General features: G+C 40.3%; 1 protein-coding gene and 3 pseudogenes across 1 annotated transcript; all 4 read right to left on the bottom strand.

Annotated features, from left to right (window-relative positions):
* Positions 1–97: 97 nt before the first annotated feature.
* LOC141759450 (solute carrier family 22 member 13-like) lies at positions 98–6,141 on the bottom strand (annotated as a pseudogene).
* A 266-nt stretch (positions 6,142–6,407) lies between these two features.
* LOC141759605 (solute carrier family 22 member 13-like) lies at positions 6,408–13,126 on the bottom strand. Its single transcript, XM_074621796.1, has 10 exons — positions 12,669–13,126; positions 12,340–12,443; positions 10,554–10,708; positions 9,845–10,016; positions 9,601–9,721; positions 9,411–9,505; positions 8,990–9,204; positions 8,776–8,884; positions 7,105–7,299; positions 6,408–6,988 (listed from the first exon to the last, which is right to left on the bottom strand). The coding sequence occupies exons 1-10, from the start codon at positions 13,038–13,040 to the stop codon at positions 6,919–6,921; spliced, it is 1,608 nt and encodes a 535-aa protein (XP_074477897.1). The 5' UTR covers positions 13,041–13,126; the 3' UTR covers positions 6,408–6,918.
* A 298-nt stretch (positions 13,127–13,424) lies between these two features.
* On the bottom strand, positions 13,425–20,143 carry LOC141759606 (solute carrier family 22 member 13-like; annotated as a pseudogene).
* A 955-nt stretch (positions 20,144–21,098) lies between these two features.
* Positions 21,099–26,528, bottom strand: LOC141759456 (solute carrier family 22 member 13-like; annotated as a pseudogene).
* Between the last annotated feature and the right edge of the window lie 219 nt (positions 26,529–26,747).

The following is a 26,747-nucleotide window of genomic DNA, read 5'->3' on the forward strand; positions in this document are numbered from 1 at the left end:
GAAAAAAGGATTATTATATTGAATTATTTACACTCAATACAGTTAGTTTATTTTGAATATATGTATATTCTTTTCAAATACAGCATTTATACTCAGCTCACTTAAGCTCAGTGTGGTCCTGAAGTTCAACATTGAGGGTTTCAGGCAGTAGCAAAGAGAAACCTCCAGCAACAATGGGGACAATGCCGTATATCAGCATGGGGATGGTGTAATGGTAGACGTCCAGGAGGCTGATCAGTGGAGCGAGGATACCCGAAACACGCGCACACATGGAGTTTACACCGAAACCATTATGCCTGCAAGAACGCACAATGGACTCATCAGGAATCGCACACTGATTGAGATGATTCAGTAACAGCCCATAAATTACAGTGTACTTGATATGTATATATAAGATATCAATAAAATACTTGGTTGGTACCTATACCAATATAAATATATAATTAAAGGGTGAAGAAGACAAGATATAAGGAAAATTAGTCAATAATAAATTAATGTTTAAAAACAATTACACTTAAATATTTGTTGTGTATATTTAAAGGGACTGTTTGTAACTTCTAACACGTATAAATCAATCCGGGTCGGTGTCCCATGCGCGCTTGCGTGTGGCTACGCTGTTCAGACAAGACTCCAACACAAACTACACGGAAGCACCAAAACCACAAAGTTATATCTAGTGAAGCCCGTCTTGCAAAACAGTGTTGGTTGCGGTCGGAGGACGCGGGGGAGACAGTAGCTTTGGTCTCCAGGGCCGGAGTCTCTGCTCCTCTGCCTGCCTGCCTGCCTTCAGTCACAGCTTGCTCCACCTCATGTGCATGCGCGCACACTACACACTGCAGAAGAGTTAGTTTAGCTCTGAAAATATTTAGTGAATGTACAGTGGACGTTTGGGCAGAAATAAATGCTGCAGCTCCTCCAGACCAACAGAGGTTTCCCGTGCCTTGTGAAGTGACGGGGCTCCGCAGCGAGAAACGTTATCGTCTCTGACCGAGTGCCGATGTCTCCCCTGTTTCCTCCGGCCGCGGTCGGGAGGCTGAAGCAGGAAAAAACAACACTAGAATCAGCATTGATTCATGGTGAGACCTTTGTCTGGTCAGCTACCATTACTGCCAAACAGCTGAAATATAGAGTGACATTGTGGTTTTAGCTGATGTGTGTCGCCTCACTGTTTTGACAGGTGCTCGCTCACATTCACGTATCGCATGCACACCGGCGAGCGCAAGCAACAGGACACTGACTTTCGTTGACTTAACGGCCACAGGTGTCGCTGTTACAACCTATTTCTGATTCTTACAAACAGTTCCTTTAATGATTACAGAGCACAGAAATATTGTTTCTGTGTATAATATTGGGAAATTAAAGTGTTCACAGTTTTGATATATGGAGAACTTATTATTAATAATATCATGTCCGATGTTCCCATCTTGTTACATGTTATATAAACGGGCTGTAAAATGAAGGGTTCTCATGTTCATCTCTTTTTCACTGTAGTTACAATGTAGGTACGGGGTATGCGTGCTGTAAAATAAAATGGTCCATTGTTCACAATATTTTCACAGTAATTATTATGTGCGCTGTCAAATAAAGCAGTCTTTTTCACCCCTTTTCAAGATAATTACTAATTCAGTAAATATAGGATATGCAGGTTTTAATGAATACCAATAAATAAAGAACAAACTGACAAACAAAATATTCACAGAGATATCAGTGTTAACAACATGTGTAATGTAATTATGAGCAGCAGCAGAAAGAGTGACATTACCTTAAAATGGTTGGGTATAATTCTGGAGTGTAAACGTAGGCTGTGGTGAAAGAGGCGGTAGCAGCAAACTTCCCCAGTACGGCTAATGTTGTTACCACCACAGGAAGATCTGATGGGTAAATAGTATAACAGAAAATGCTTAACATTGAAAAATTGACACCTTTATGACAAATGTTTTCAGATACTAAAAACATGTACAAGGTTTCGAAGATACCATTTGGGACAGCAAGGACCACGAGGCAAGCAGCACCCCCAATGAACAGGAAGCCTGCTTGACATATTCTCCTTCCAAAGTGTTGAATTGCAGCCAAAGTACTCAGGTCTGCAGGAATTTCGACAAGACCAAAGATGAACTGTGTGAGGTAGATATTCAGCCCAAAACCTCCGACATTCAGGCTCAGTCCATAATACAGAAGACTTGCTGAGAACCTAGTATCAGTTGGAGAGTTGGAAAGATACATTCAGTTTCCCTAGTTAAAAACAGGATTATTGTGACTAATTTGTCCTATCAACACTGTATCTATTACTCATACTATCTATCATTGCTAAACATTATTCATGTATCTCATGTATAATGATTCGCTGACTGAGAAAGACAGTGGCATGGACAATTATCTCAATTAAAGAAGACACACCAGTTAAAGCCCATGATGAGAGTACGTTTTCTCAAATACGGTATCCGGAAGATGTCCAACATGTTTCTTTTTTCGGATGTGCCCTCCATCTCAAGCTAAACAAGTAAAAAGTAAGTTTTTGAAAATGTACGTGTCATCAAGAGGATTATTATATTTTGGTTGAAGTCAAAGTGTGTTTGATGCAGATCACCTTGTCTAGCAGATCTTCTGGGACCGTCCTCCCGTTCACCCTGGCTGCCCTCCGGAGCTCCTTTTGGGCGTCCTCCTTCCTGCCCTGAGTCATCAGCCAGCGAGCTGACTCTGGGAGAAACCTATTGGAACACAGGTTCAAAATCACAAACTATGATTTGGATGTTCTACTTATAACCTCTCTGTTTTTGGCGAGTCGCACTTTATGAACTTTTCAAAATATTATAGTATAAGAGGCTGCTGACCAGTAATTGGTCCCCAGGAAAAGGAGAAGAGGGCTGAAGAGCACCAGCTGCAGGATCCTCCAGTTGTTGATTAAATAGGTAATGCCAGGCAATAACATCAGTCCAACAGCAACTAGTATCATGATGAACGCTGTGCAAAGAGCAGCCTTAGAAGGATCAGTCCACTCCACAGCTGTAAAACAGATGAGTATTGGACATATTGAGTTATTTTATTTCAGTGGTAACAACAGTGTTTAGTTTGTAGCTGATGAAACTGATGTCCGGCATCCACGTTAACTCACTTTCCAGACACTTCCTTCTTACCAAGTCAAGTGCTGATGACATCCCACTAATTCTGTCTGTTCCACAGTCTGAAACCCAGGTTGCAGCACACATCTCTGTGTGTCTGGCTGACACTGGATGACCTGCTGTCCTTTGCGTCCAACATTGCTCACAAAAGTGTCAGCTATATAAATATAATGTTAAAAATTGACAGTGCATACAAATTAATTGAGCAGTAAATGAAAGTTAGTTTAAGTGAACAGGTATGTGCCCAGTCAGATCATCGCCTGTGGTAAATTGTGTGGGTAATGGCAAGTTATGAAAAATTGCAGAATAGTGTTATTTTCTGGTTTATCATCTGTCCAAAGTAGTTGTTGTACCACCATTTACTTCCATCAAAAAAACGTGACTGATAATGATAATAAAACAAGACAAAAAGTGGACCTACCCATCACAGCTGCGTTCATCTGAATGACAACACCTGAAGTCCCAGAGAAAAATTTGAGAACCATATAAACATAGACGTTTGGTGAGAAAGCAGCACCCACACCAAACAACAGAGAGAGAAGGAGTTAAAGCAGGATCGCAGAGCGTCGACCAAACCTATAAAGAGAGAAGAAGAGCATGTAAGCGTCCAACTTAATGGAGCGGATAACATCAATTTTCAGTCAAATCGTGCAAATAGTGATACAAGCACCAAATATGGCATGATGATTGCCGAGGGGTCACTTAGCAAATATAAACGACTGGCCACTTGAAAATCCAAGATCGCGCCCATTTTCAAGATGGCCACCAAAATGACCTGCTGATAATGATTTATCTCACAGAAATTCATCCAGTTGGTCAATTTGAGTGATCTTGGTGTCAAATTATATGTTTTTCTAGCGTGCTGGATCTAATTTTGATAGTTTTAATCATTTTTAACTGCAATATGGCGGCCAGGGAATCAAGCATCAAGACCCAGCTGTTTTATTTTACCGCCGAGAAAGTGTGTGTGAAGCTGAAATATCTTGCACGGTCATTGCGGCATAAGGGGACAAAGCCATCAGCAACAATAGGAAGTCCCTGGATGCTGTGACACCCCATGCTCTCATGAGGAAGCAGACACTAAACAGACACAAAATGACCGCCATATTGCCGTTAAAAAGTGTTAAAACTATCAAAATTAGATCCAGCATGCTATAGAACATATCATTTGACACCAAGATCACTCAAATCGACCAAGTGGATGAATTTCTATGAGAGAAACAATTAGGTCAATTTGGAGGCCATCGTGAAAAACGGCCGCCATCTTTGATTTTCAAGTGGCCAATCGTTTATATTTGCTCAGTGTCCTCTCTGGAATCATCATGCCAAATTTGGCGCTTGTATCACTATTTGAAAGATTTTTCCACTATCGGCTCCACTAACTCTTTAAAGGTATAACATGTAAGGCTCAACGAGCGAGCGAAGGAGAGAGAGAGCAGCGATGGTGGAGCGAGCTATAGAGTGACTGAAGAGAGAGAGCGGCGTTAGTGAGAACAAAGCAGTAAATCTGAGAAATAAAACATTATTTTCGAAATGTTTCCCGGCAGTTTAGTTCTAAAGCACAGATAAACACACAATTAACTCGGCACAACTCCGCATAACCCTGCGGGAAGGAACCGAGTTGCCGGATTTTTAATGAATGCAGCCGGAGTCTATGTGTGTGGCTCAGCGCTGCTCTTGGTCAAACTACTGAAACACATAGATCATAGCAGCACTCGAGCCGGGGATCACTGGAACACATGCACATAACACAACCCGTTATCATCCGTGAAATACGGCCATTTTGTATCGGACAGAGTTAAAGGGGGACTGGCAAAGACAAAGCAGCGATATTTGACAACATGAACGGGCTGCACACCCTACATGCTGTTATTGGCTGGGGGATACACCCACACGTGGGGCCCAAAGGCTGTTTGCAGACGCCCAGAAATGTCCAGAGTAAAGCGAAATCAGAAGAAAAGAGAAAATACAGGCAGAGGCATGCAGGGTTTCTGCAGAAACAAACACTGCCACACACTTCTAGTGGGGAGTAAGTGATGATTGAGAGAGATTACTTTAGTATCAGTTCATACATTGTTTTTTAGGAAATTCGTGGATATTATACCTTTAAATGAACATCATATGTTAGAACGGTGAAGAAGAATGGCTCTTTGCTATGAAAGCAAAATCATAGAAACTTGTGAAAGGAAGTGGATGTTTTATACTGTATATACTTACTTGTCAGAAATTGCCCCATACATCAGCGCCCCAACCAGAACACCTGCCATGGAGATAGACTGTGATGCCTCAATCAAACCACTTTTGTCACACACCAGATCAAACTGAAAATGGGAAAGGAAGGTGAAAGGACAAAAAGATAATTAAAAAAAATCAAAGGAAGAACTGAGAACAGGGGCATAGTCAGTAATTATGGGCTCAACACAGGATTGGACTCAGGATTGGACTTCCTTGTCAGGAAGCGGTCTCAAACTACCAGCCCACAAACCGCAAACAATTAAATAATATTTAATCTTTTAATCATTAATCATTTATATCCATTTGCTTACCTCTGTCACAAGGCTGGAAGCACCTATGGGTGTGTCATAGTCCCATCCATCTATGCATTCAGTTGTAGTGTTAATCCCATACGCTTCAATGGTCTCCAAATCCAAATCCACAGGTGTGAACATTTTACAGCTTTCAAAACGTCCATCCTTTACCAGGAGGGTGAGATTTTTTTGTCTCTCATCTGTCAGATTTGGCCCACGCGCCAAGATCCAGTCAGTGTTACAGTGATGTGGAAAGCTCATTCCTGTAAACACCGGACCAATCACGTCAAAAGCTGTAAACATGCAGGGAATGCATAATGCAACCAATAACCATTTCTGAAATAATCCAAACTCCCCAATCTCCTTTAGGATCTGCCCAAAGTTGCTCATATTGATATGCGGCTGAATTTGCAGAGGTTCCTCATCAAAGTGTAGTGTGGGAGATGAAGGAGCAGAGCTTTGAATGCTATCAGTCAATGTACAACATGACTAGGTTAAAATAATGCATCTACTAATTAATATTTAACCCAGTACATTATATGAGTGTGATATGGTTTTAGATATAGCTCTCATGTTTTAGTAGGGAACAACAGTCACGCTCTACTAACTGTACAAGTTGGAATGGACAATATAATAAAATGAGCAATAACTCTGATAGTGACAATACATAACTCTACTCACCTCAACTCAACCTACCAACACTAACATATATTCAATATAGAGGCTAAAACAGGAGAAAAAAGTCGGGCAGAGTCAAAAGTCAGGGAGCATAAATATGTTTCTAGTTTAATCTTGTAAAATGTAATATATGTACATTATTCAATTATTAAATTAGCTAAAACTACTTTAGGAGCAAAATAAGTATTTAACAGACTATGTATGTATATATATGCACATACATTTACAAATATGAATACAAATATCTATACATATACAGATACATACACACATATTATATATACAGAATATATATAGATCTATAGATCTATATCTATAGATCTATAGATATATCTATAGATATATATATAATGCAATATATTAACATTGAAATTCCAATAAACTTCAAGCTACAAAATGTACTAAACTGGTCTTTAACAAATTATGACTTTTAAATGAAATAAAATCCTTGATTGTTTGACACTTCAAAATTACTGATCAGCTTAATTTCTGCTTCCTAAATTGTAGATACATTGTGGTTGACAGCTACCATACCTGATTATAAATAAGGAAAAAGAGAAACTACAATCTTCTGATTATGATTTTAGTATAAATTAAAGTTTGTGCTCTTCAATAATTTCTTCAGTAATGTATCTGTTCCCCGTAGGTCCATTCGCTGGTTTTCTAAAATTAAAAACAGAAAAAAGGATTATTATATTGAATTATTTACACTCAATACAGTTAGTCTATTTTGAATATATGTATATTTTTTACAAATACAGCATTTATACTCAGCTCACTTAAGCTCAGTGTGGTCCTGAAGTTCAACATTGAGGGTTTCAGGCAGTAGCAAAGAGAAACCTCCAGCAACAATGGGGACGATGCCGTATATCAGCATGGGGATGGTGTAATGGTAGACGTCCAGGAGGCTGATCAGTGGAGCGAGGATACCCGAAACACGCGCACACATGGAGTTTACACCGAAACCATTATGCCTGCAAGAACGCACAATGGACTCATCAGGAATCGCACACTGATTGAGATGATTCAGTAACAGCCCATAAATTACAGTGTACTTGATATGTACATATAAGATATCAATAAAATACTTGGTTGGTACCTATACCAATATAAATATATAATTAAAGGGTGAAGAAGACAAGATATAAGGAAAAGTAGTCAATAATAAATTAATGTTTAAAAAAAGATTACACTTAAATATTTGTTGTGTATATTTAAAGGGACTGTTTGTAACTTCTTATATGTATAAATCAATCCTGGTCAGTGTCCCATGCATGCTCGCGTGTGGCTACGCTGTTCAGACAAGACTCCAACACAAACTACACGGAAGCACCAAAACCACAAAGTTATATCTAGTGAAGCCCGTCTTGCAAAACAGTGTTGGTCGCGGTCGGAGGACGCGGGGGAGACAGTAGCTTTGGTCTCCAGGGCCGGAGTCTCTGCTCCTCTGCCTGCCTGCCTGCCTGCCTGCCTTCAGTCACAGCTCGCTCCACCTCATGTGCATGCACGCACACTACACACTGCAGAAGAGTTAGTTTAGCTCTGAAAATATCTAGTGAATGTACAGTGGACGTTTGCGCAGAAATAAATGCTGCAGCTCCTCCAGACCAACAGAGGTTTCCCGTGTCTTGTTAAGTGACGGGACTCCGCAGCGAGAAACGTTATGGTCTCTGACCGGGTGCCGGTGTCTCCCCTGTTTCCTCCGGCCGCGGTCGGGAGGCTGAAGCAGGAAAAGCCAACACTAGGATCAGCATTGATTCATGGAGAGACCTTTGTCTGGTCAGCTAACATTACTGCCAAACTGCTGAAATATAGAGTGACATTGTGGTTTTAGCTGATGTGTGTCGCCTCACTGTTTTGACGGGTGCTCGCTCACATTCACGTATCGCGTGTACACCGGCGAGCGCGAGCAACAGGACACTGACTTTCGTTGACTTAACGGCCACAGGTGTCGCTGTTACAACCAATTTCTGATTCTTACAAACTGTTCCTTTAATGATTACAGAACATAGAAATATTGTTTCTGTGTATAATATTGGGAAATTAAAGTGTTCACAGTTTTGATATATGGAGAACTTATTATTAATAATATCATGTCCAATGTTCCCATCTTGTTACATGTTATATAAACAGGCTGTAAAATGAAGGGTTCTCATGTTCATCTCTTTTTCACTGTAGTTACAATGTAGGTACGGGGTATGCGTGCTGTAAAATAAAATTGTCCATTGTTCACAATATTTTCACAGTAATTATTATGTGCGCTGTAAAATAAAGCAGTCTTTTTCACAGCTTTTTCAAGATAATTACTAATTAAGTAAATATTGGATATGAAGGTTTTAATGAATACCAATAAACAGAGAGCAAACTGACAAACAAAATATTCAGAGATATATCAGTGTTAACAACATGTTTAATGTAATCATGAGCAGCAGCAGAAAGAGTGACATTACCTTAAAATGGTTGGGTATAATTCTGGAGTGTAAACGTAGGCTGTGGTGAAAGAGGCGGTAGCAGCAAACTTCCCCAGTACGGCTAATGTTGTTACCACCACAGGAAGATCTGATGGGTAAATAGTATAACAGAAAATGTTTAACATTGACACATTGACACCTTTATGACAAATGTTTTCAGATACTAAAAACATGTACAAGGTTTCGAAGATACCATTTGGGACAGCAAGGACCACGAGGCAAGCAGCACCCCCAATGAACAGGAAGCCTGCTTGACATATTCTCCTTCCAAAGTGTTGAATTGCAGCCAAAGTACTCAGGTCTGCAGGAATTTCGACAAGACCAAAGATGAACTGTGTGAGGTAGATATTCAGCCCAAAACCTCCGACATTCAGGCTCAGTCCATAATACAGAAGACTTGCTGAGAACCTAGTATCAGTTGGAGAGTTGGAAAGATACATTCAGTTTCCCTAGTTAAAAACAGGATTATTGTGACTAATTTGTCCTATCAACACTGTATCTATTACTCATACTATCTATCATTGCTAAACATTATTCATGTATCTCATGTATAATGATTCGCTGACTGAGAAAGACAGTGGCATGGACAATTATCTCAATTAAAGAAGACACACCAGTTAAAGCCCATGATGAGAGTACGTTTTCTCAAATACGGTATCCGGAAGATGTCCAACATGTTTCTTTTTTCGGATGTGCCCTCCATCTCAAGCTAAACAAGTAAAAAGTAAGTTTTTGAAAATGTACGTGTCATCAAGAGGATTATTATATTTTGGTTGAAGTCAAAGTGTGTTTGATGCAGATCACCTTGTCTAGCAGATCTTCTGGGACCGTCCTCCCGTTCACCCTGGCTGCCCTCCGGAGCTCCTTTTGGGCGTCCTCCTTCCTGCCCTGAGTCATCAGCCAGCGAGCTGACTCTGGGAGAAACCTATTGGAACACAGGTTCAAAATCACAAACTATGATTTGGATGTTCTACTTATAACCTCTCTGTTTTTGGCGAGTAGCACTTTATGAACTTTTCAAAATATTATAGTATAAGAGGCTGCTGACCAGTAATTGGTCCCCAGGAAAAGGAGAAGAGGGCTGAAGAGCACCAGCTGCAGGATCCTCCAGTTGTGGATTAAATAGGTAATGCCAGGCAATAACATCAGTCCAACAGCAACTAGTATCATGATGAACGCTGTGCAAAGAGCAGCCTTAGAAGGATCAGTCCACTCCACAGCTGTAAAACAGATGAGTATTGGACATATTGAGTTATTTAATTTCAGTGGTAACAACAGTGTTTAGTTTGTAGCTGATGAAACTGATGTCCGGCATCCACGTTAACTCACTTTCCAGACACTTCCTTCTTACCAAGTCAAGTGCTGATGACATCCCACTAATTCTGTCTGTTCCACAGTCTGAAACCCAGGTTGCAGCACACATCTCTGTGTGTCTGGCTGAAACTGGATGACCTGCTGTCCTTTGCGTCCAACATTGCTCACAAAAGTGTCAGCTATATAAATATAATGTTAAAAATTGACAGTGCATACAAATTAATTGAGCAGTAAATGAAAGTTAGTTTAAGTGAACAGGTATGTGCCCAGTCAGATCATCGCCTGTGGTAAATTGTGTGGGTAATGGCAAGTTATGAAAAATTGCAGAATAGTGTTATTTTCTGGTTTATCATCTGTCCAAAGTAGTTGTTGTACCACCATTTACTTCCATCAAAAAAATGTGACTGATAATGATAATAAAACAAGACAAAAAGTGGACCTACCCATCACAGCTGCGTTCATCTGAATGACAACACCTGAAGTCCCAGAGAAAAATTTGAGAACCATATAAACATAGACGTTTGGTGAGAAAGCAGCACCCACACCAAACAACAGAGAGAGAAGGAGTGAAAGCAGGATCGCAGAGCGTCGACCAAACCTATAAAGAGAGAAGAAGAGCATGTAAGCGTCCAACTTAATGGAGCGGATAACATCAATTTTTCAGTCAAATCGTGCAAATAGTGATACAAGCACCAAATTTGGCATGATGATTGCCGAGGGGTCACTTAGCAAATATAAACGACTGGCCACTTGAAAATCCAAGATCGCGTCCATTTTCAAGATGGCCACCAAAATGACCTGCTGATAATGATTTATCTCACAGAAATTCATCCAGTTGGTCAATTTGAGTGATCTTGGTGTCAAATTATATGTTTTTCTAGCATGCTGGATCTAATTTTGATAGTTTTAATCATTTTTAACTGCAATATGGCGGCCAGGGAATCAAGCATCAAGACCCAGCTGTTTCATTTTCCCGCCGAGAAAGTGTGTGTGAAGCTGAAATATCTTGCACGGTCATTGCGGCATAAGGGGACAAAGCCATCAGCAACAATAGGAAGTCCCTGGATGCTGTGACACCCCATGCTCTCATGAGGAAGCAGACACTAAACAGACACAAAATGACCGCCATATTGCTGTTAAAGATTGTTAAAACTATCAAAATTAGATCCAGCATGCTAAAGAACATATCATTTGACATCAAGATCACTCAAATCGACCAAGTGGATGAATTTCTATGAGAGAAACAATTAGGTCAATTTGGAGGCCATCGTGAAAAACGGCCGCCATCTTTGATTTTCAAGTGGCCAATCGTTTATATTTGCTCAGTGTCCTCTCTGGAATCATCATGCCAAATTTGGCGCTTGTATCACTATTTGAACGATTTTTCCACTATCGGCTCCACTAACTCTTTAAAGGTATAACATGTAAGGCTCAACGAGCGAGCGAGGGAGAGAGAGAGCAGCGATGGTTGAGCGAGCTATAGAGTGACTGAAGAGAGAGAGCGGCGTTAGTGAGAACAAAGCAGTAAATCTGAGAAATAAAACATTATTTTCGAAATGTTTCCCGGCAGTTTAGTTCTAAAGCACAGATAAACACACAATTAACTCGGCACAACTCCGCATAACCCTGCGGGAAGGAACCGAGTTGCCGGATTTTTAATGAATGCAGCCGGAGTCTATGTGTGTGGCTCAGCGCTGCTTTCGGTCAAACTACTGACACACACAGATCATAGCAGCACTCGAGCCGGGGATCACTGGAACAACATGCACATAACACAACCCGTTATCATCCGTGAAATACGGCCATTTTGTATCGGACAGAGCTAAAGGGGGACTGGCAAAGACAAAGCAGCGATATTTGACAACATGACCCTGCATGCTGTTATTGGCTGGGGGTTACACCCACACGTGGGGCCCAAAGGCTGTTTGCAGACGCCCAGAAATGTCCAGAATAAAGCGAAATCAGAAGAAAAGAGAAAATACAGGCAGAGGCATGCAGGGTTTCTGCAGAAACAAACACTGCAACACACTTCTAGTGGGGAGTAAGTGATGATTGAGAGAGATTACTTTAGTATCAGTTCATACATTGTTTTTTAGGAAATTCGTGGATATTATACCTTTAAATGAACATCATATGTTAGAACGGTGAAGAAGAATGGCTCTTTGCTATGAAAGCAAAATCATAGAAACTTGTGAAAGGAAGTGGATGTTTTATACTGTATATACTTACTTGTCAGAAATTGCCCCATACATCAGCGCCCCAACCAGAACACCTGCCATGGAGATAGACTGTGATGCCTCAATCAAACCACTTTTGTCACACACCAGATCAAACTAAAAATGGGAAAGGAAGGTGAAATGACAAAAAGATAATTAAAAAAAATCAAAGGAAGAACTGAGAACAGGGGCATAGTCAGTAATTATGGGCTCAACACAGGATTGGACTCAGGATTGGACTTCCTTGTCAGGAAGCGGTCTCAAACTACCAGCCCACAAACCGCAAACAATTAAATAATATTTAATCTTTTAATCATTAATCATTTATATCCATTTGCTTACCTCTGTCACAAGGCTGGAAGCACCTATGGGTGTGTCATAGTCCCATCCATCTATGCATTCAGTTGTAGTGTTAATCCCATACGCTTCAATGGTCTCCAAATCCAAATCCACAGGTGTGAACATTTTACAGCTTTCAAAACGTCCATCCTTGACCGGAAGGGTGAGATTTTTTTGTCTCTCATCTGTCAGATTTGGCCCAAGCGCCAAGATCCAGTCAGTGTTACAGTGATGTGGAAAGCTCATTCCTGTAAACACCTGACCAATCATGTCGAAAGCTGCAAACATGCAGGGAATGCATAATGCAACCAATAACCATTTCTGAAATAATCCAAACTCCCCAATCTCCTTTAGGATCTGCCCAAAGTTGCTCATATTGATATGCGGCTGAATTTGCAGAGGTTCCTCATCAAAGTGCAGTGTGGGAGATGAAGGAGCAGAGCTTTGAATGCTATCAGTCAATTTACAATATTATGAGGTTAAAATAATGCATCTACTAATTAATATTTAACCCAGTACATTATATGAGTGTGATATGGTTTTAGATATAGCTCTCATGTTTTAGTAGGGAACAACAGTCACGCTCTACTAACTGTACAAGTTGGAATGGACAATATAATAAAATGAGCAATAACTCTGATAGTGACAATACATAACTCTACTCACCTCAACTCAACCTACCAATACTAACATATATTCAATATAGAGGCTAAAACAGGAGAAAAAAGTCGGGCAGAGTCAAAAGTCAGGGAGCATAAATATGTTTCTAGTTTAATCTTGTAAAATGTAATATATGTACATTATTCAATTATTAAATTAGCTAAAACTACTTTAGGAGCAAAATAAGTATTTAACAGACTATGTATGTATATATATGCACATACATTTACAAATATGAATACAAATATCTATACATATACAGATACATACACACATATTATATATACAGAATATATATAGATCTATATCTATAGATCTATAGATATATCTATAGATATATATATAATGCAATATATTAACATTGAAATTCCAATAAACTTCAAGCTACAAAATGTACTAAACTGGTCTTTAACAAATTATGACTTTTAAATGAAATAAAATCCTTGATTGTTTGACACTTCAAAATAAATGATCAGCTTAATTTCTGCTTCCTAAATTGTAGATACATTGTGGTTGACAGCTACCATACCTGATTATAAATAAGGAAAAAGAGAAACTACAAACTTCTGATTATGATTTTAGTATAAATTAAAGTTTGTGCTCTTCAATAATTTCTTCAGTAATGTATCTGTTCCCCGTAGGTCCATTCGCTGGTTTTCTAAAATTAAAAACAGAAAAAAGGATTATTATATTGAATTATTTACACTCAATACAGTTAGTCTATTTTGAATATATGTATATTCTTTTCAAATACAGCATTTATACTCAGCTCACTTAAGCTCAGTGTGGTCCTGAAGTTCAACATTGAGGGTTTCAGGCAGTAGCAAAGAGAAACCTCCAGCAACAATGGGGACAATGCCGTATATCAGCATGGGGATGGTGTAATGGTAGACGTCCAGGAGGCTGATCAGTGGAGCGAGGACACCCGAAACACGCGCACACATGGAGTTTACACCGAAACCATTATGCCTGCAAGAACGCACAATGGACTCATCAGGAATCGCACACTGATTGAGATGATTCAGTAACAGCCCATAAATTACAGTGTACTTGATATGTATATATAAGATATCAATAAAATACTTGGTTGGTACCTATACCAATATAAATATATAATTAAAGGGTGAAGAAGACAAGATATAAGGAAAATTAGTCAATAATAAATTAATGTTTAAAAAAAATTACACTTAAATATTTGTTGTGTATATTTAAAGGGACTGTTTGTAACTTCTAACACGTATAAATCAATCCGGGTCGGTGTCCCATGCGCGCTTGCGTGTGGCTACGCTGTTCAGACAAGACTCCAACACAAACTACACGGAAGCACCAAAACCACAAAGTTATATCTAGTGAAGCCCGTCTTGCAAAACAGTGTTGGTTGCGGTCGGAGGACGCGGGGGAGACAGTAGCTTTGGTCTCCAGGGCCGGAGTCTCTGCTCCTCTGCCTGCCTGCCTGCCTTCAGTCACAGCTTGCTCCACCTCATGTGCATGCGCGCACACTACACACTGCAGAAGAGTTAGTTTAGCTCTGAAAATATTTAGTGAATGTACAGTGGACGTTTGGGCAGAAATAAATGCTGCAGCTCCTCCAGACCAACAGAGGTTTCCCGTGCCTTGTGAAGTGACGGGGCTCCGCAGCGAGAAACGTTATCGTCTCTGACCGAGTGCCGATGTCTCCCCTGTTTCCTCCGGCCGCGGTCGGGAGGCTGAAGCAGGAAAAAACAACACTAGAATCAGCATTGATTCATGGTGAGACCTTTGTCTGGTCAGCTACCATTACTGCCAAACAGCTGAAATATAGAGTGACATTGTGGTTTTAGCTGATGTGTGTCGCCTCACTGTTTTGACAGGTGCTCGCTCACATTCACGTATCGCATGCACACCGGCGAGCGCAAGCAACAGGACACTGACTTTCGTTGACTTAACGGCCACAGGTGTCGCTGTTACAACCTATTTCTGATTCTTACAAACAGTTCCTTTAATGATTACAGAGCACAGAAATATTGTTTCTGTGTATAATATTGGGAAATTAAAGTGTTCACAGTTTTGATATATGGAGAACTTATTATTAATAATATCATGTCCAATGTTCCCATCTTGTTACATGTTACATAAACAGACTGTAAAATTAAGTGTTCTCATGTTCATCTCTTTTTCACTGTAGTTACAATGTAGGTACGGGGTATGCGTGCTGTAAAATAAAATGGTCCATTGTTCACAATATTTTCACAGTAATTATTATGTGCGCTGTCAAATAAAGCAGTCTTTTTCACCCCTTTTCAAGATAATTACTAATTCAGTAAATATAGGATATGCAGGTTTTAATGAATACCAATAAATAAAGAACAAACTGACAAACAAAATATTCACAGAGATATCAGTGTTAACAACATGTGTAATGTAATTATGAGCAGCAGCAGAAAGAGTGACATTACCTTAAAATGGTTGGGTATAATTCTGGAGTGTAAACGTAGGCTGTGGTGAAAGAGGCGGTAGCAGCAAACTTCCCCAGTACGGCTAATGTTGTTACCACCACAGGAAGATCTGATGGGTAAATAGTATAACAGAAAATGCTTAACATTGAAAAATTGACACCTTTATGACAAATGTTTTCAGATACTAAAAACATGTACAAGGTTTCGAAGATACCATTTGGGACAGCAAGGACCACGAGGCAAGCAGCACCCCCAATGAACAGGAAGCCTGCTTGACATATTCTCCTTCCAAAGTGTTGAATTGCAGCCAAAGTACTCAGGTCTGCAGGAATTTCGACAAGACCAAAGATGAACTGTGTGAGGTAGATATTCAGCCCAAAACCTCCGACATTCAGGCTCAGTCCATAATACAGAAGACTTGCTGAGAACCTAGTATCAGTTGGAGAGTTGGAAAGATACATTCAGTTTCCCTAGTTAAAAACAGGATTATTGTGACTAATTTGTCCTATCAACACTGTATCTATTACTCATACTATCTATCATTGCTAAACATTATTCATGTATCTCATGTATAATGATTCGCTGACTGAGAAAGACAGTGGCATGGACAATTATCTCAATTAAAGAAGACACACCAGTTAAAGCCCATGATGAGAGTACGTTTTCTCAAATACGGTATCCGGAAGATGTCCAACATGTTTCTTTTTTCGGATGTGCCCTCCATCTCAAGCTAAACAAGTAAAAAGTAAGTTTTTGAAAATGTACGTGTCATCAAGAGGATTATTATATTTTGGTTGAAGTCAAAGTGTGTTTGATGCAGATCACCTTGTCTAGCAGATCTTCTGGGACCGTCCTCCCGTTCACCCTGGCTGCCCTCCGGAGCTCCTTTTGGGCGTCCTCCTTCCTGCCCTGAGTCATCAGCCAGCGAGCTGACTCTGGGAGAAACCTATTGGAACACAGGTTCAAAATCACAAACTATGATTTGGATGTTCTACTTATAACCTCTCTGTTTTTGGCGAGTAGCACTTTATGAACTTTTCAAAATATTATAGTATAAGAGGCTGCTGACCAGTAATTGGTCCCCAGGAAAAGGAGAAGAGGGCTGAAGAGCACCAGCTGCAGGATCCTCCAGTTGTTGATTAAATAGGTAATGCCAGACAATAACATCAGTCCAACAGAAAAGAAGATTACGATGACCATTGTGCAAAGAGCAGCCTTAGAAGGATCAGTCCACTCCACAGCTGTAAAACAGATGAGTATTGGACATATTGAGTTATTTTATTTCAGTGGTAACAACAGTGTTTAGTTTGTAGCTGATGAAACTGATGTCCGGCATCCACGTTAACTCACTTTCCAGACACTTCCTTCTTACCAAGTCAAGTGCTGATGACATCCCACTAATTCTGTCTGTTCCACAGTCTGAAACCCAGGTTGCAGCACACATCTCTGTGTGTCTGGCTGACACTGGATGACCTGCTGTCCTTTGCGTCCAACATTGCTCACAAAAGTGTCAGCTATATAAATATAATGTTAAAAATTGACAGTGCATACAAATTAATTGAGCAGTAAATGAAAGTTAGTTTAAGTGAACAGGTATGTGCCCAGTCAGATCATCGCCTGTGGTAAATTGTGTGGGTAATGGCAAGTTATGAAAAATTGCAGAATAGTGTTATTTTCTGGTTTATCATCTGTCCAAAGTAGTTGTTGTACCACCATTTACTTCCATCAAAAAAACGTGACTGATAATGATAATAAAACAAGACAAAAAGTGGACCTACCCATCACAGCTGCGTTCATCTGAATGACAACACCTGAAGTCCCAGAGAAAAATTTGAGAACCATATAAACATAGACGTTTGGTGAGAAAGCAGCACCCACACCAAACAACAGAGAGAGAAGGAGTTAAAGCAGGATCGCAGAGCGTCGACCAAACCTATAAAGAGAGAAGAAGAGCATGTAAGCGTCCAACTTAATGGAGCGGATAACATCAATTTTCAGTCAAATCGTGCAAATAGTGATACAAGCACCAAATATGGCATGATGATTGCCGAGGGGTCACTTAGCAAATATAAACGACTGGCCACTTGAAAATCCAAGATCGCGCCCATTTTCAAGATGGCCACCAAAATGACCTGCTGATAATGATTTATCTCACAGAAATTCATCCAGTTGGTCAATTTGAGTGATCTTGGTGTCAAATTATATGTTTTTCTAGCGTGCTGGATCTAATTTTGATAGTTTTAATCATTTTTAACTGCAATATGGCGGCCAGGGAATCAAGCATCAAGACCCAGCTGTTTTATTTTACCGCCGAGAAAGTGTGTGTGAAGCTGAAATATCTTGCACGGTCATTGCGGCATAAGGGGACAAAGCCATCAGCAACAATAGGAAGTCCCTGGATGCTGTGACACCCCATGCTCTCATGAGGAAGCAGACACTAAACAGACACAAAATGACCGCCATATTGCCGTTAAAAAGTGTTAAAACTATCAAAATTAGATCCAGCATGCTATAGAACATATCATTTGACACCAAGATCACTCAAATCGACCAAGTGGATGAATTTCTATGAGAGAAACAATTAGGTCAATTTGGAGGCCATCGTGAAAAACGGCCGCCATCTTTGATTTTCAAGTGGCCAATCGTTTATATTTGCTCAGTGTCCTCTCTGGAATCATCATGCCAAATTTGGCGCTTGTATCACTATTTGAAAGATTTTTCCACTATCGGCTCCACTAACTCTTTAAAGGTATAACATGTAAGGCTCAACGAGCGAGCGAAGGAGAGAGAGAGCAGCGATGGTGGAGCGAGCTATAGAGTGACTGAAGAGAGAGAGCGGCGTTAGTGAGAACAAAGCAGTAAATCTGAGAAATAAAACATTATTTTCGAAATGTTTCCCGGCAGTTTAGTTCTAAAGCACAGATAAACACACAATTAACTCGGCACAACTCCGCATAACCCTGCGGGAAGGAACCGAGTTGCCGGATTTTTAATGAATGCAGCCGGAGTCTATGTGTGTGGCTCAGCGCTGCTCTTGGTCAAACTACTGAAACACATAGATCATAGCAGCACTCGAGCCGGGGATCACTGGAACACATGCACATAACACAACCCGTTATCATCCGTGAAATACGGCCATTTTGTATCGGACAGAGTTAAAGGGGGACTGGCAAAGACAAAGCAGCGATATTTGACAACATGAACGGGCTGCACACCCTACATGCTGTTATTGGCTGGGGGATACACCCACACGTGGGGCCCAAAGGCTGTTTGCAGACGCCCAGAAATGTCCAGAGTAAAGCGAAATCAGAAGAAAAGAGAAAATACAGGCAGAGGCATGCAGGGTTTCTGCAGAAACAAACACTGCCACACACTTCTAGTGGGGAGTAAGTGATGATTGAGAGAGATTACTTTAGTATCAGTTCATACATTGTTTTTTAGGAAATTCGTGGATATTATACCTTTAAATGAACATCATATGTTAGAACGGTGAAGAAGAATGGCTCTTTGCTATGAAAGCAAAATCATAGAAACTTGTGAAAGGAAGTGGATGTTTTATACTGTATATACTTACTTGTCAGAAATTGCCCCATACATCAGCGCCCCAACCAGAACACCTGCCATGGAGATAGACTGTGATGCCTCAATCAAACCACTTTTGTCACACACCAGATCAAACTGAAAATGGGAAAGGAAGGTGAAAGGACAAAAAGATAATTAAAAAAAATCAAAGGAAGAACTGAGAACAGGGGCATAGTCAGTAATTATGGGCTCAACACAGGATTGGACTCAGGATTGGACTTCCTTGTCAGGAAGCGGTCTCAAACTACCAGCCCACAAACCGCAAACAATTAAATAATATTTAATCTTTTAATCATTAATCATTTATATCCATTTGCTTACCTCTGTCACAAGGCTGGAAGCACCTATGGGTGTGTCATAGTCCCATCCATCTATGCATTCAGTTGTAGTGTTAATCCCATACGCTTCAATGGTCTCCAAATCCAAATCCACAGGTGTGAACATTTTACAGCTTTCAAAACGTCCATCCTTTACCAGGAGGGTGAGATTTTTTTGTCTCTCATCTGTCAGATTTGGCCCACGCGCCAAGATCCAGTCAGTGTTACAGTGATGTGGAAAGCTCATTCCTGTAAACACCGGACCAATCACGTCAAAAGCTGTAAACATGCAGGGAATGCATAATGCAACCAATAACCATTTCTGAAATAATCCAAACTCCCCAATCTCCTTTAGGATCTGCCCAAAGTTGCTCATATTGATATGCGGCTGAATTTGCAGAGGTTCCTCATCAAAGTGTAGTGTGGGAGATGAAGGAGCAGAGCTTTGAATGCTATCAGTCAATGTACAACATGACTAGGTTAAAATAATGCATCTACTAATTAATATTTAACCCAGTACATTATATGAGTGTGATATGGTTTTAGATATAGCTCTCATGTTTTAGTAGGGGCCAAAGGTCATGCTCTACTAACTGTACAAGTTGGAATGGACAATATAATAAAATGAGCAATAACTCTGATAGTGACAATACATAACTCTACTCACCTCAACTCAACCTACCAACACTAACATATATTCAATATAGAGGCTAAAACAGGAGAAAAAAGTCGGGCAGAGTCAAAAGTCAGGGAGCATAAATATGTTTCTAGTTTAATCTTGTAAAATGTAATATATGTACATTATTCAATTATTAAATTAGCTAAAACTACTTTAGGAGCAAAATAAGTATTTAACAGACTATGTATGTATATATATGCACATACATTTACAAATATGAATACAAATATCTATACATATACAGATACATACACACATATTATATATACAGAATATATATAGATCTATAGATCTATATCTATAGATCTATAGATATATCTATAGATATATATATAATGCAATATATTAACATTGAAATTCCAATAAACTTCAAGCTACAAAATGTACTAAACTGGTCTTTAACAAATTATGACTTTTAAATGAAATAAAATCCTTGATTGTTTGACACTTCAAAATTACTGATCAGCTTAATTTCTGCTTCCTAAATTGTAGATACATTGTGGTTGACAGCTACCATACCTGATTATAAATAAGGAAAAAGAGAAACTACAATCTTCTGATTATGATTTTAGTATAAATTAAAGTTTGTGCTCTTCAATAATTTCTTCAGTAATGTATCTGTTCCCCGTAGGTCCATTCGCTGGTTTTCTAAAATTAAAAACAGAAAAAAGGATTATTATATTGAATTATTTACACTCAATACAGTTAGTCTATTTTGAATATATGTATATTTTTTTCAAATACAGCATTTATACTCAGCTCACTTAAGCTCAGTGTGGTCCTGAAGTTCAACATTGAGGGTTTCAGGCAGTAGCAAAGAGAAACCTCCAGCAACAATGGGGACAATGCCGTATATCAGCATGGGGATGGTGTAATGGTAGACGTCCAGGAGGCTGATCAGTGGAGCGAGGATACCCGAAACACGCGCACACATGGAGTTTACACCGAAACCATTATGCCTGCAAGAACGCACAATGGACTCATCAGGAATCGCACACTGATTGAGATGATTCAGTAACAGCCCATAAATTACAGTGTACTTGATATGTATATATAAGATATCAATAAAATACTTGGTTGGTACCTATACCAATATAAATATATAATTAAAGGGTGAAGAAGACAAGATATAAGGAAAAGTAGTCAATAATAAATTAATGTTTAAAAAAAGATTACACTTAAATATTTGTTGTGTATATTTAAAGGGACTGTTTGTAACTTCTTATATGTATAAATCAATCCGGGTCGGTGTCCCATGCATGCTCGCGTGTGGCTACGCTGTTCAGACAAGACTCCAACACAAACTACACGGAAGCACCAAAACCACAAAGTTATATCTAGTGAAGCCCGTCTTGCAAAACAGTGTTGGTCGCGGTCGGAGGACGCGGGGGAGACAGTAGCTTTGGTCTCCAGGGCCGGAGTCTCTGCTCCTCTGCCTGCCTGCCTGCCTGCCTGCCTTCAGTCACAGCTCGCTCCACCTCATGTGCATGCACGCACACTACACACTGCAGAAGAGTTAGTTTAGCTCTGAAAATATCTAGTGAATGTACAGTGGACGTTTGCGCAGAAATGAATGCTGCAGCTCCTCCAGACCAACAGAGGTTTCCCGTGTCTTGTTAAGTGACGGGACTCCGCAGCGAGAAACGTTATGGTCTCTGACCGGGTGCCGGTGTCTCCCCTGTTTCCTCCGGCCGCGGTCGGGAGGCTGAAGCAGGAAAAGCCAACACTAGGATCAGCATTGATTCATGGAGAGACCTTTGTCTGGTCAGCTAACATTACTGCCAAACTGCTGAAATATAGAGTGATATTGTGGTTTTAGCTGATGTGTGTCGCCTCACTGTTTTGACGGGTGCTCGCTCACATTCACGTATCGCGTGCACACCGGCGAGCGCGAGCAACAGGACACTGACTTTCGTTGACTTAACGGCCACAGGTGTCGCTGTTACAACCAATTTCTGATTCTTACAAACTGTTCCTTTAATGATTACAGAACATAGAAATATTGTTTCTGTGTATAATATTGGGAAATTAAAGTGTTCACAGTTTTGATATATGGAGAACTTATTATTAATAATATCATGTCCAATGTTCCCATCTTGTTACATGTTATATAAACGGGCTGTAAAATGAAGGGTTCTCATGTTCATCTCTTTTTCACTGTAGTTACAATGTAGGTACGGGGTATGCGTGCTGTAAAATAAAATGGTCCATTGTTCACAATATTTTCACAGTAATTATTATGTGCGCTGTAAAATAAAGCAGTCTTTTTCACAGCTTTTTCAAGATAATTACTAATTAAGTAAATATTGGATATGAAGGTTTTAATGAATACCAATAAACAGAGAGCAAACTGACAAACAAAATATTCAGAGATATATCAGTGTTAACAACATGTTTAATGTAATCATGAGCAGCAGCAGAAAGAGTGACATTACCTTAAAATGGTTGGGTATAATTCTGGAGTGTAAACGTAGGCTGTGGTGAAAGAGGCGGTAGCAGCAAACTTCCCCAGTACGGCTAATGTTGTTACCACCACAGGAAGATCTGATGGGTAAATAGTATAACAGAAAATGTTTAACATTGACACATTGACACCTTTATGACAAATGTTTTCAGATACTAAAAACATGTACAAGGTTTCGAAGATACCATTTGGGACAGCAAGGACCACGAGGCAAGCAGCACCCCCAATGAACAGGAAGCCTGCTTGACATATTCTCCTTCCAAAGTGTTGAATTGCAGCCAAAGTACTCAGGTCTGCAGGAATTTCGACAAGACCAAAGATGAACTGTGTGAGGTAGATATTCAGCCCAAAACCTCCAACATTCAGGCTCAGTCCATAATACAGAAGACTTGCTGAGAACCTAGTATCAGTTGGAGAGTTGGAAAGATACATTCAGTTTCCCTAGTTAAAAACAGGATTATTGTGACTAATTTGTCCTATCAACACTGTATCTATTACTCATACTATCTATCATTGCTAAACATTATTCATGTATCTCATGTATAATGATTCGCTGACTGAGAAAGACAGTGGCATGGACAATTATCTCAATTAAAGAAGACACACCAGTTAAAGCCCATGATGAGAGTACGTTTTCTCAAATACGGTATCCGGAAGATGTCCAACATGTTTCTTTTTTCGGATGTGCCCTCCATCTCAAGCTAAACAAGTAAAAAGTAAGTTTTTGAAAATGTACGTGTCATCAAGAGGATTATTATATTTTGGTTGAAGTCAAAGTGTGTTTGATGCAGATCACCTTGTCTAGCAGATCTTCTGGGACCGTCCTCCCGTTCACCCTGGCTGCCCTCCGGAGCTCCTTTTGGGCGTCCTCCTTCCTGCCCTGAGTCATCAGCCAGCGAGCTGACTCTGGGAGAAACCTATTGGAACACAGGTTCAAAATCACAAACTATGATTTGGATGTTCTACTTATAACCTCTCTGTTTTTGGCGAGTAGCACTTTATGAACTTTTCAAAATATTATAGTATAAGAGGCTGCTGACCAGTAATTGGTCCCCAGGAAAAGGAGAAGAGGGCTGAAGAGCACCAGCTGCAGGATCCTCCAGTTGTGGATTAAATAGGTAATGCCAGACAATAACATCAGTCCAACAGCAACTAGTATCATGATGAACGCTGTGCAAAGAGCAGCCTTAGAAGGATCAGTCCACTCCACAGCTGTAAAACAGATGAGTATTGGACATATTGAGTTATTTTATTTCAGTGGTAACAACAGTGTTTAGTTTGTAGCTGATGAAACTGATGTCCGGCATCCACGTTAACTCACTTTCCAGACACTTCCTTCTTACCAAGTCAAGTGCTGATGACATCCCACTAATTCTGTCTGTTCCACAGTCTGAAACCCAGGTTGCAGCACACATCTCTGTGTGTCTGGCTGACACTGGATGACCTGCTGTCCTTTGCGTCCAACATTGCTCACAAAAGTGTCAGCTATATAAATATAATGTTAAAAATTGACAGTGCATACAAATTAATTGAGCAGTAAATGAAAGTTAGTTTAAGTGAACAGGTATGTGCCCAGTCAGATCATCGCCTGTGGTAAATTGTGTGGGTAATGGCAAGTTATGAAAAATTGCAGAATAGTGTTATTTTCTGGTTTATCATCTGTCCAAAGTAGTTGTTGTACCACCATTTACTTCCATCAAAAAAACGTGACTGATAATGATAATAAAACAAGACAAAAAGTGGACCTACCCATCACAGCTGCGTTCATCTGAATGACAACACCTGAAGTCCCAGAGAAAAATTTGAGAACCATATAAACATAGACGTTTGGTGAGAAAGCAGCACCCACACCGAACAACAGAGAGAGAAGGAGTGAAAGCAGGATCGCAGAGCGTCGACCAAACCTACAAAGAGAGAAGAAGAGCATGTAAGTGTCCAATTATTTAAAGAGCATGTAAGCGTCCAATTATTTAAAGGTATAATATGTAAGGTTCAACGAGTGAGCGAGGGAGAGAGAGAGCAGCAACAGTGGGGTGAGCTATAGTGTAGAACGTTGAAGAAGAAGAATGGCTCTTTGCTATGAAAGCAAAATCAAAGAAACTTGTGAAAGGAAGTGGATGTTTTATACTGTACATACTTGTCAGAAATTGCCCCATACATCAGCGACCCAACCAGAACACCTGCCATGGAGATGGACTGTGATGCCTCAATCAAACCACTCTTGTCACATACCAGATCAAACTGAACATGGGGAAGGAAGGTGAAAGGACAAAAAGATTAAAAAAAAAAAAAAAATCAAAGTGAGAACTGAGAATAGGGGCATTGTCAGTAATTATGGGCTCAACAAAGGATTGGACTCTGCCAGGAAGTGGTCTCAAACTACTAGCCCACAAACCACAGTTTAAAAATACAACTATTTGCTTTCCTCTGTCACAAGGCTGGAAGCACCTATGGGTGCGTTATAGTCCCATCCATCTATGCATCCAACTGTAGTGTTAATCCCATACGCTTCAATGGTCTCCAAATCCAAATCCACAGGTGTGAACATTTTACAGCTTTCAAAACGTCCATCCTTGACCGGGAGGGTGAGATTTCTTTGTTTCTCATCTGTCAGATTTGGCCCAGGCTCCAAGATCCAGTCAGTGTTACAGCAATGTGGAAAGCTCATTCCTGTAAACACCGGACCAATCATGTCGAAAGCTGAAAACATGCAGGGAATGCATAATACAGCCACTAACCGTTTCTGAAACAATCCAAACTCCCCAACCTCCTTTAGGATCTGCCCAAAGTTGCTCATATTGATATGCGGCTGAATTTGCAGAGGTTCCTCATCAAGGTGCTGTGTGGGAGATGAATGTGCTGAGCTTTGAATGCTATCAGTCAATTTACAATATTGTTACGATCAGTGTAGTGTCGGACCCAAACGCAGACAGAGACAATGGCTGAAGTTGAACAAAAAGGCTTTATTGCCAAAAAGCATGGATGGTGGCAGAACGAATGAATGAGCAGGCCGGAGTGTCGGAGATGAAGGAGCAGAGCTTTAAATGCTATCAGTCAATGTACAATATGACTAGGTTAATATAATGCATTTACTAATTAATATTTATCCCAGCTCATTATCTGAGTGTGATATGAGGCTGGATGTATAGCTCTCAACAAAAGTTGTCACGCTCTACTAACGGAGATTAGAAAATTAGAAAAACACGAACAAAGTCAAAACCATGAACAAGATTTCCAAAAGTACAGGCTACGAGGCCGAGGCGAAACTACCACTTGGGTTGAGTCAACGATCTGGTGTCGAATGACTGGAAAGCGGGGGAATTTATGCTGAGGTGGATGATGGGATGATTTGCAGCTGCGCAGGTTGTTCAGGTGGTTTGATTGCCCCAGTGTGGGAGAGAGAGAGTCTGCCGGGGAAAAACTCCCACACCCACACAGACAGCCAGACACGCCCACACTAGACAGACAGGGAACTGGGCACAAAGGGGAAAATGGAAAAGACACACTAGGAAGGCTGAGGTCAAGAATGGAGTCATGAGAGGAATTTGATTCAGTCTGTAAAGGGATAACTTTGGAAGAAAGCCAAACTTTCTGACCTGGTTGAAACGGAGGTGCAGGGGACCAATGGTGGTCTGCGAGACGCTGGTTGCGCTCAGTGGAATGGAGCAAAGCGGAGCAGGCATCCTTCCAAATCCTCCGGCAGTGGCGTAGGTGAGCCTGAACAGACGGAACAAACCAGTGGTAGGTCAGTGAGAGGATTTACTGCGGGCACAGGTTTCACAGGCAAGCACAAAAGCAAGAGAATCCACCTTCATAGATGGCCACCAGAAGTGTCGTTGCAACAATGTCAGAGTGTGATTTATGCCAGGATGACAACCAAAACGTGATGTGTGAGCCCATTAGAGTACCTGTGAGCGGACTGAATCCGGCACGAACAGACGATGA

This window comes from Sebastes fasciatus, chromosome 21, assembly GCF_043250625.1.
Source record: "Sebastes fasciatus isolate fSebFas1 chromosome 21, fSebFas1.pri, whole genome shotgun sequence".
In the NCBI taxonomy this organism is placed as follows: Eukaryota; Metazoa; Chordata; class Actinopteri; order Perciformes; family Sebastidae; genus Sebastes; species Sebastes fasciatus.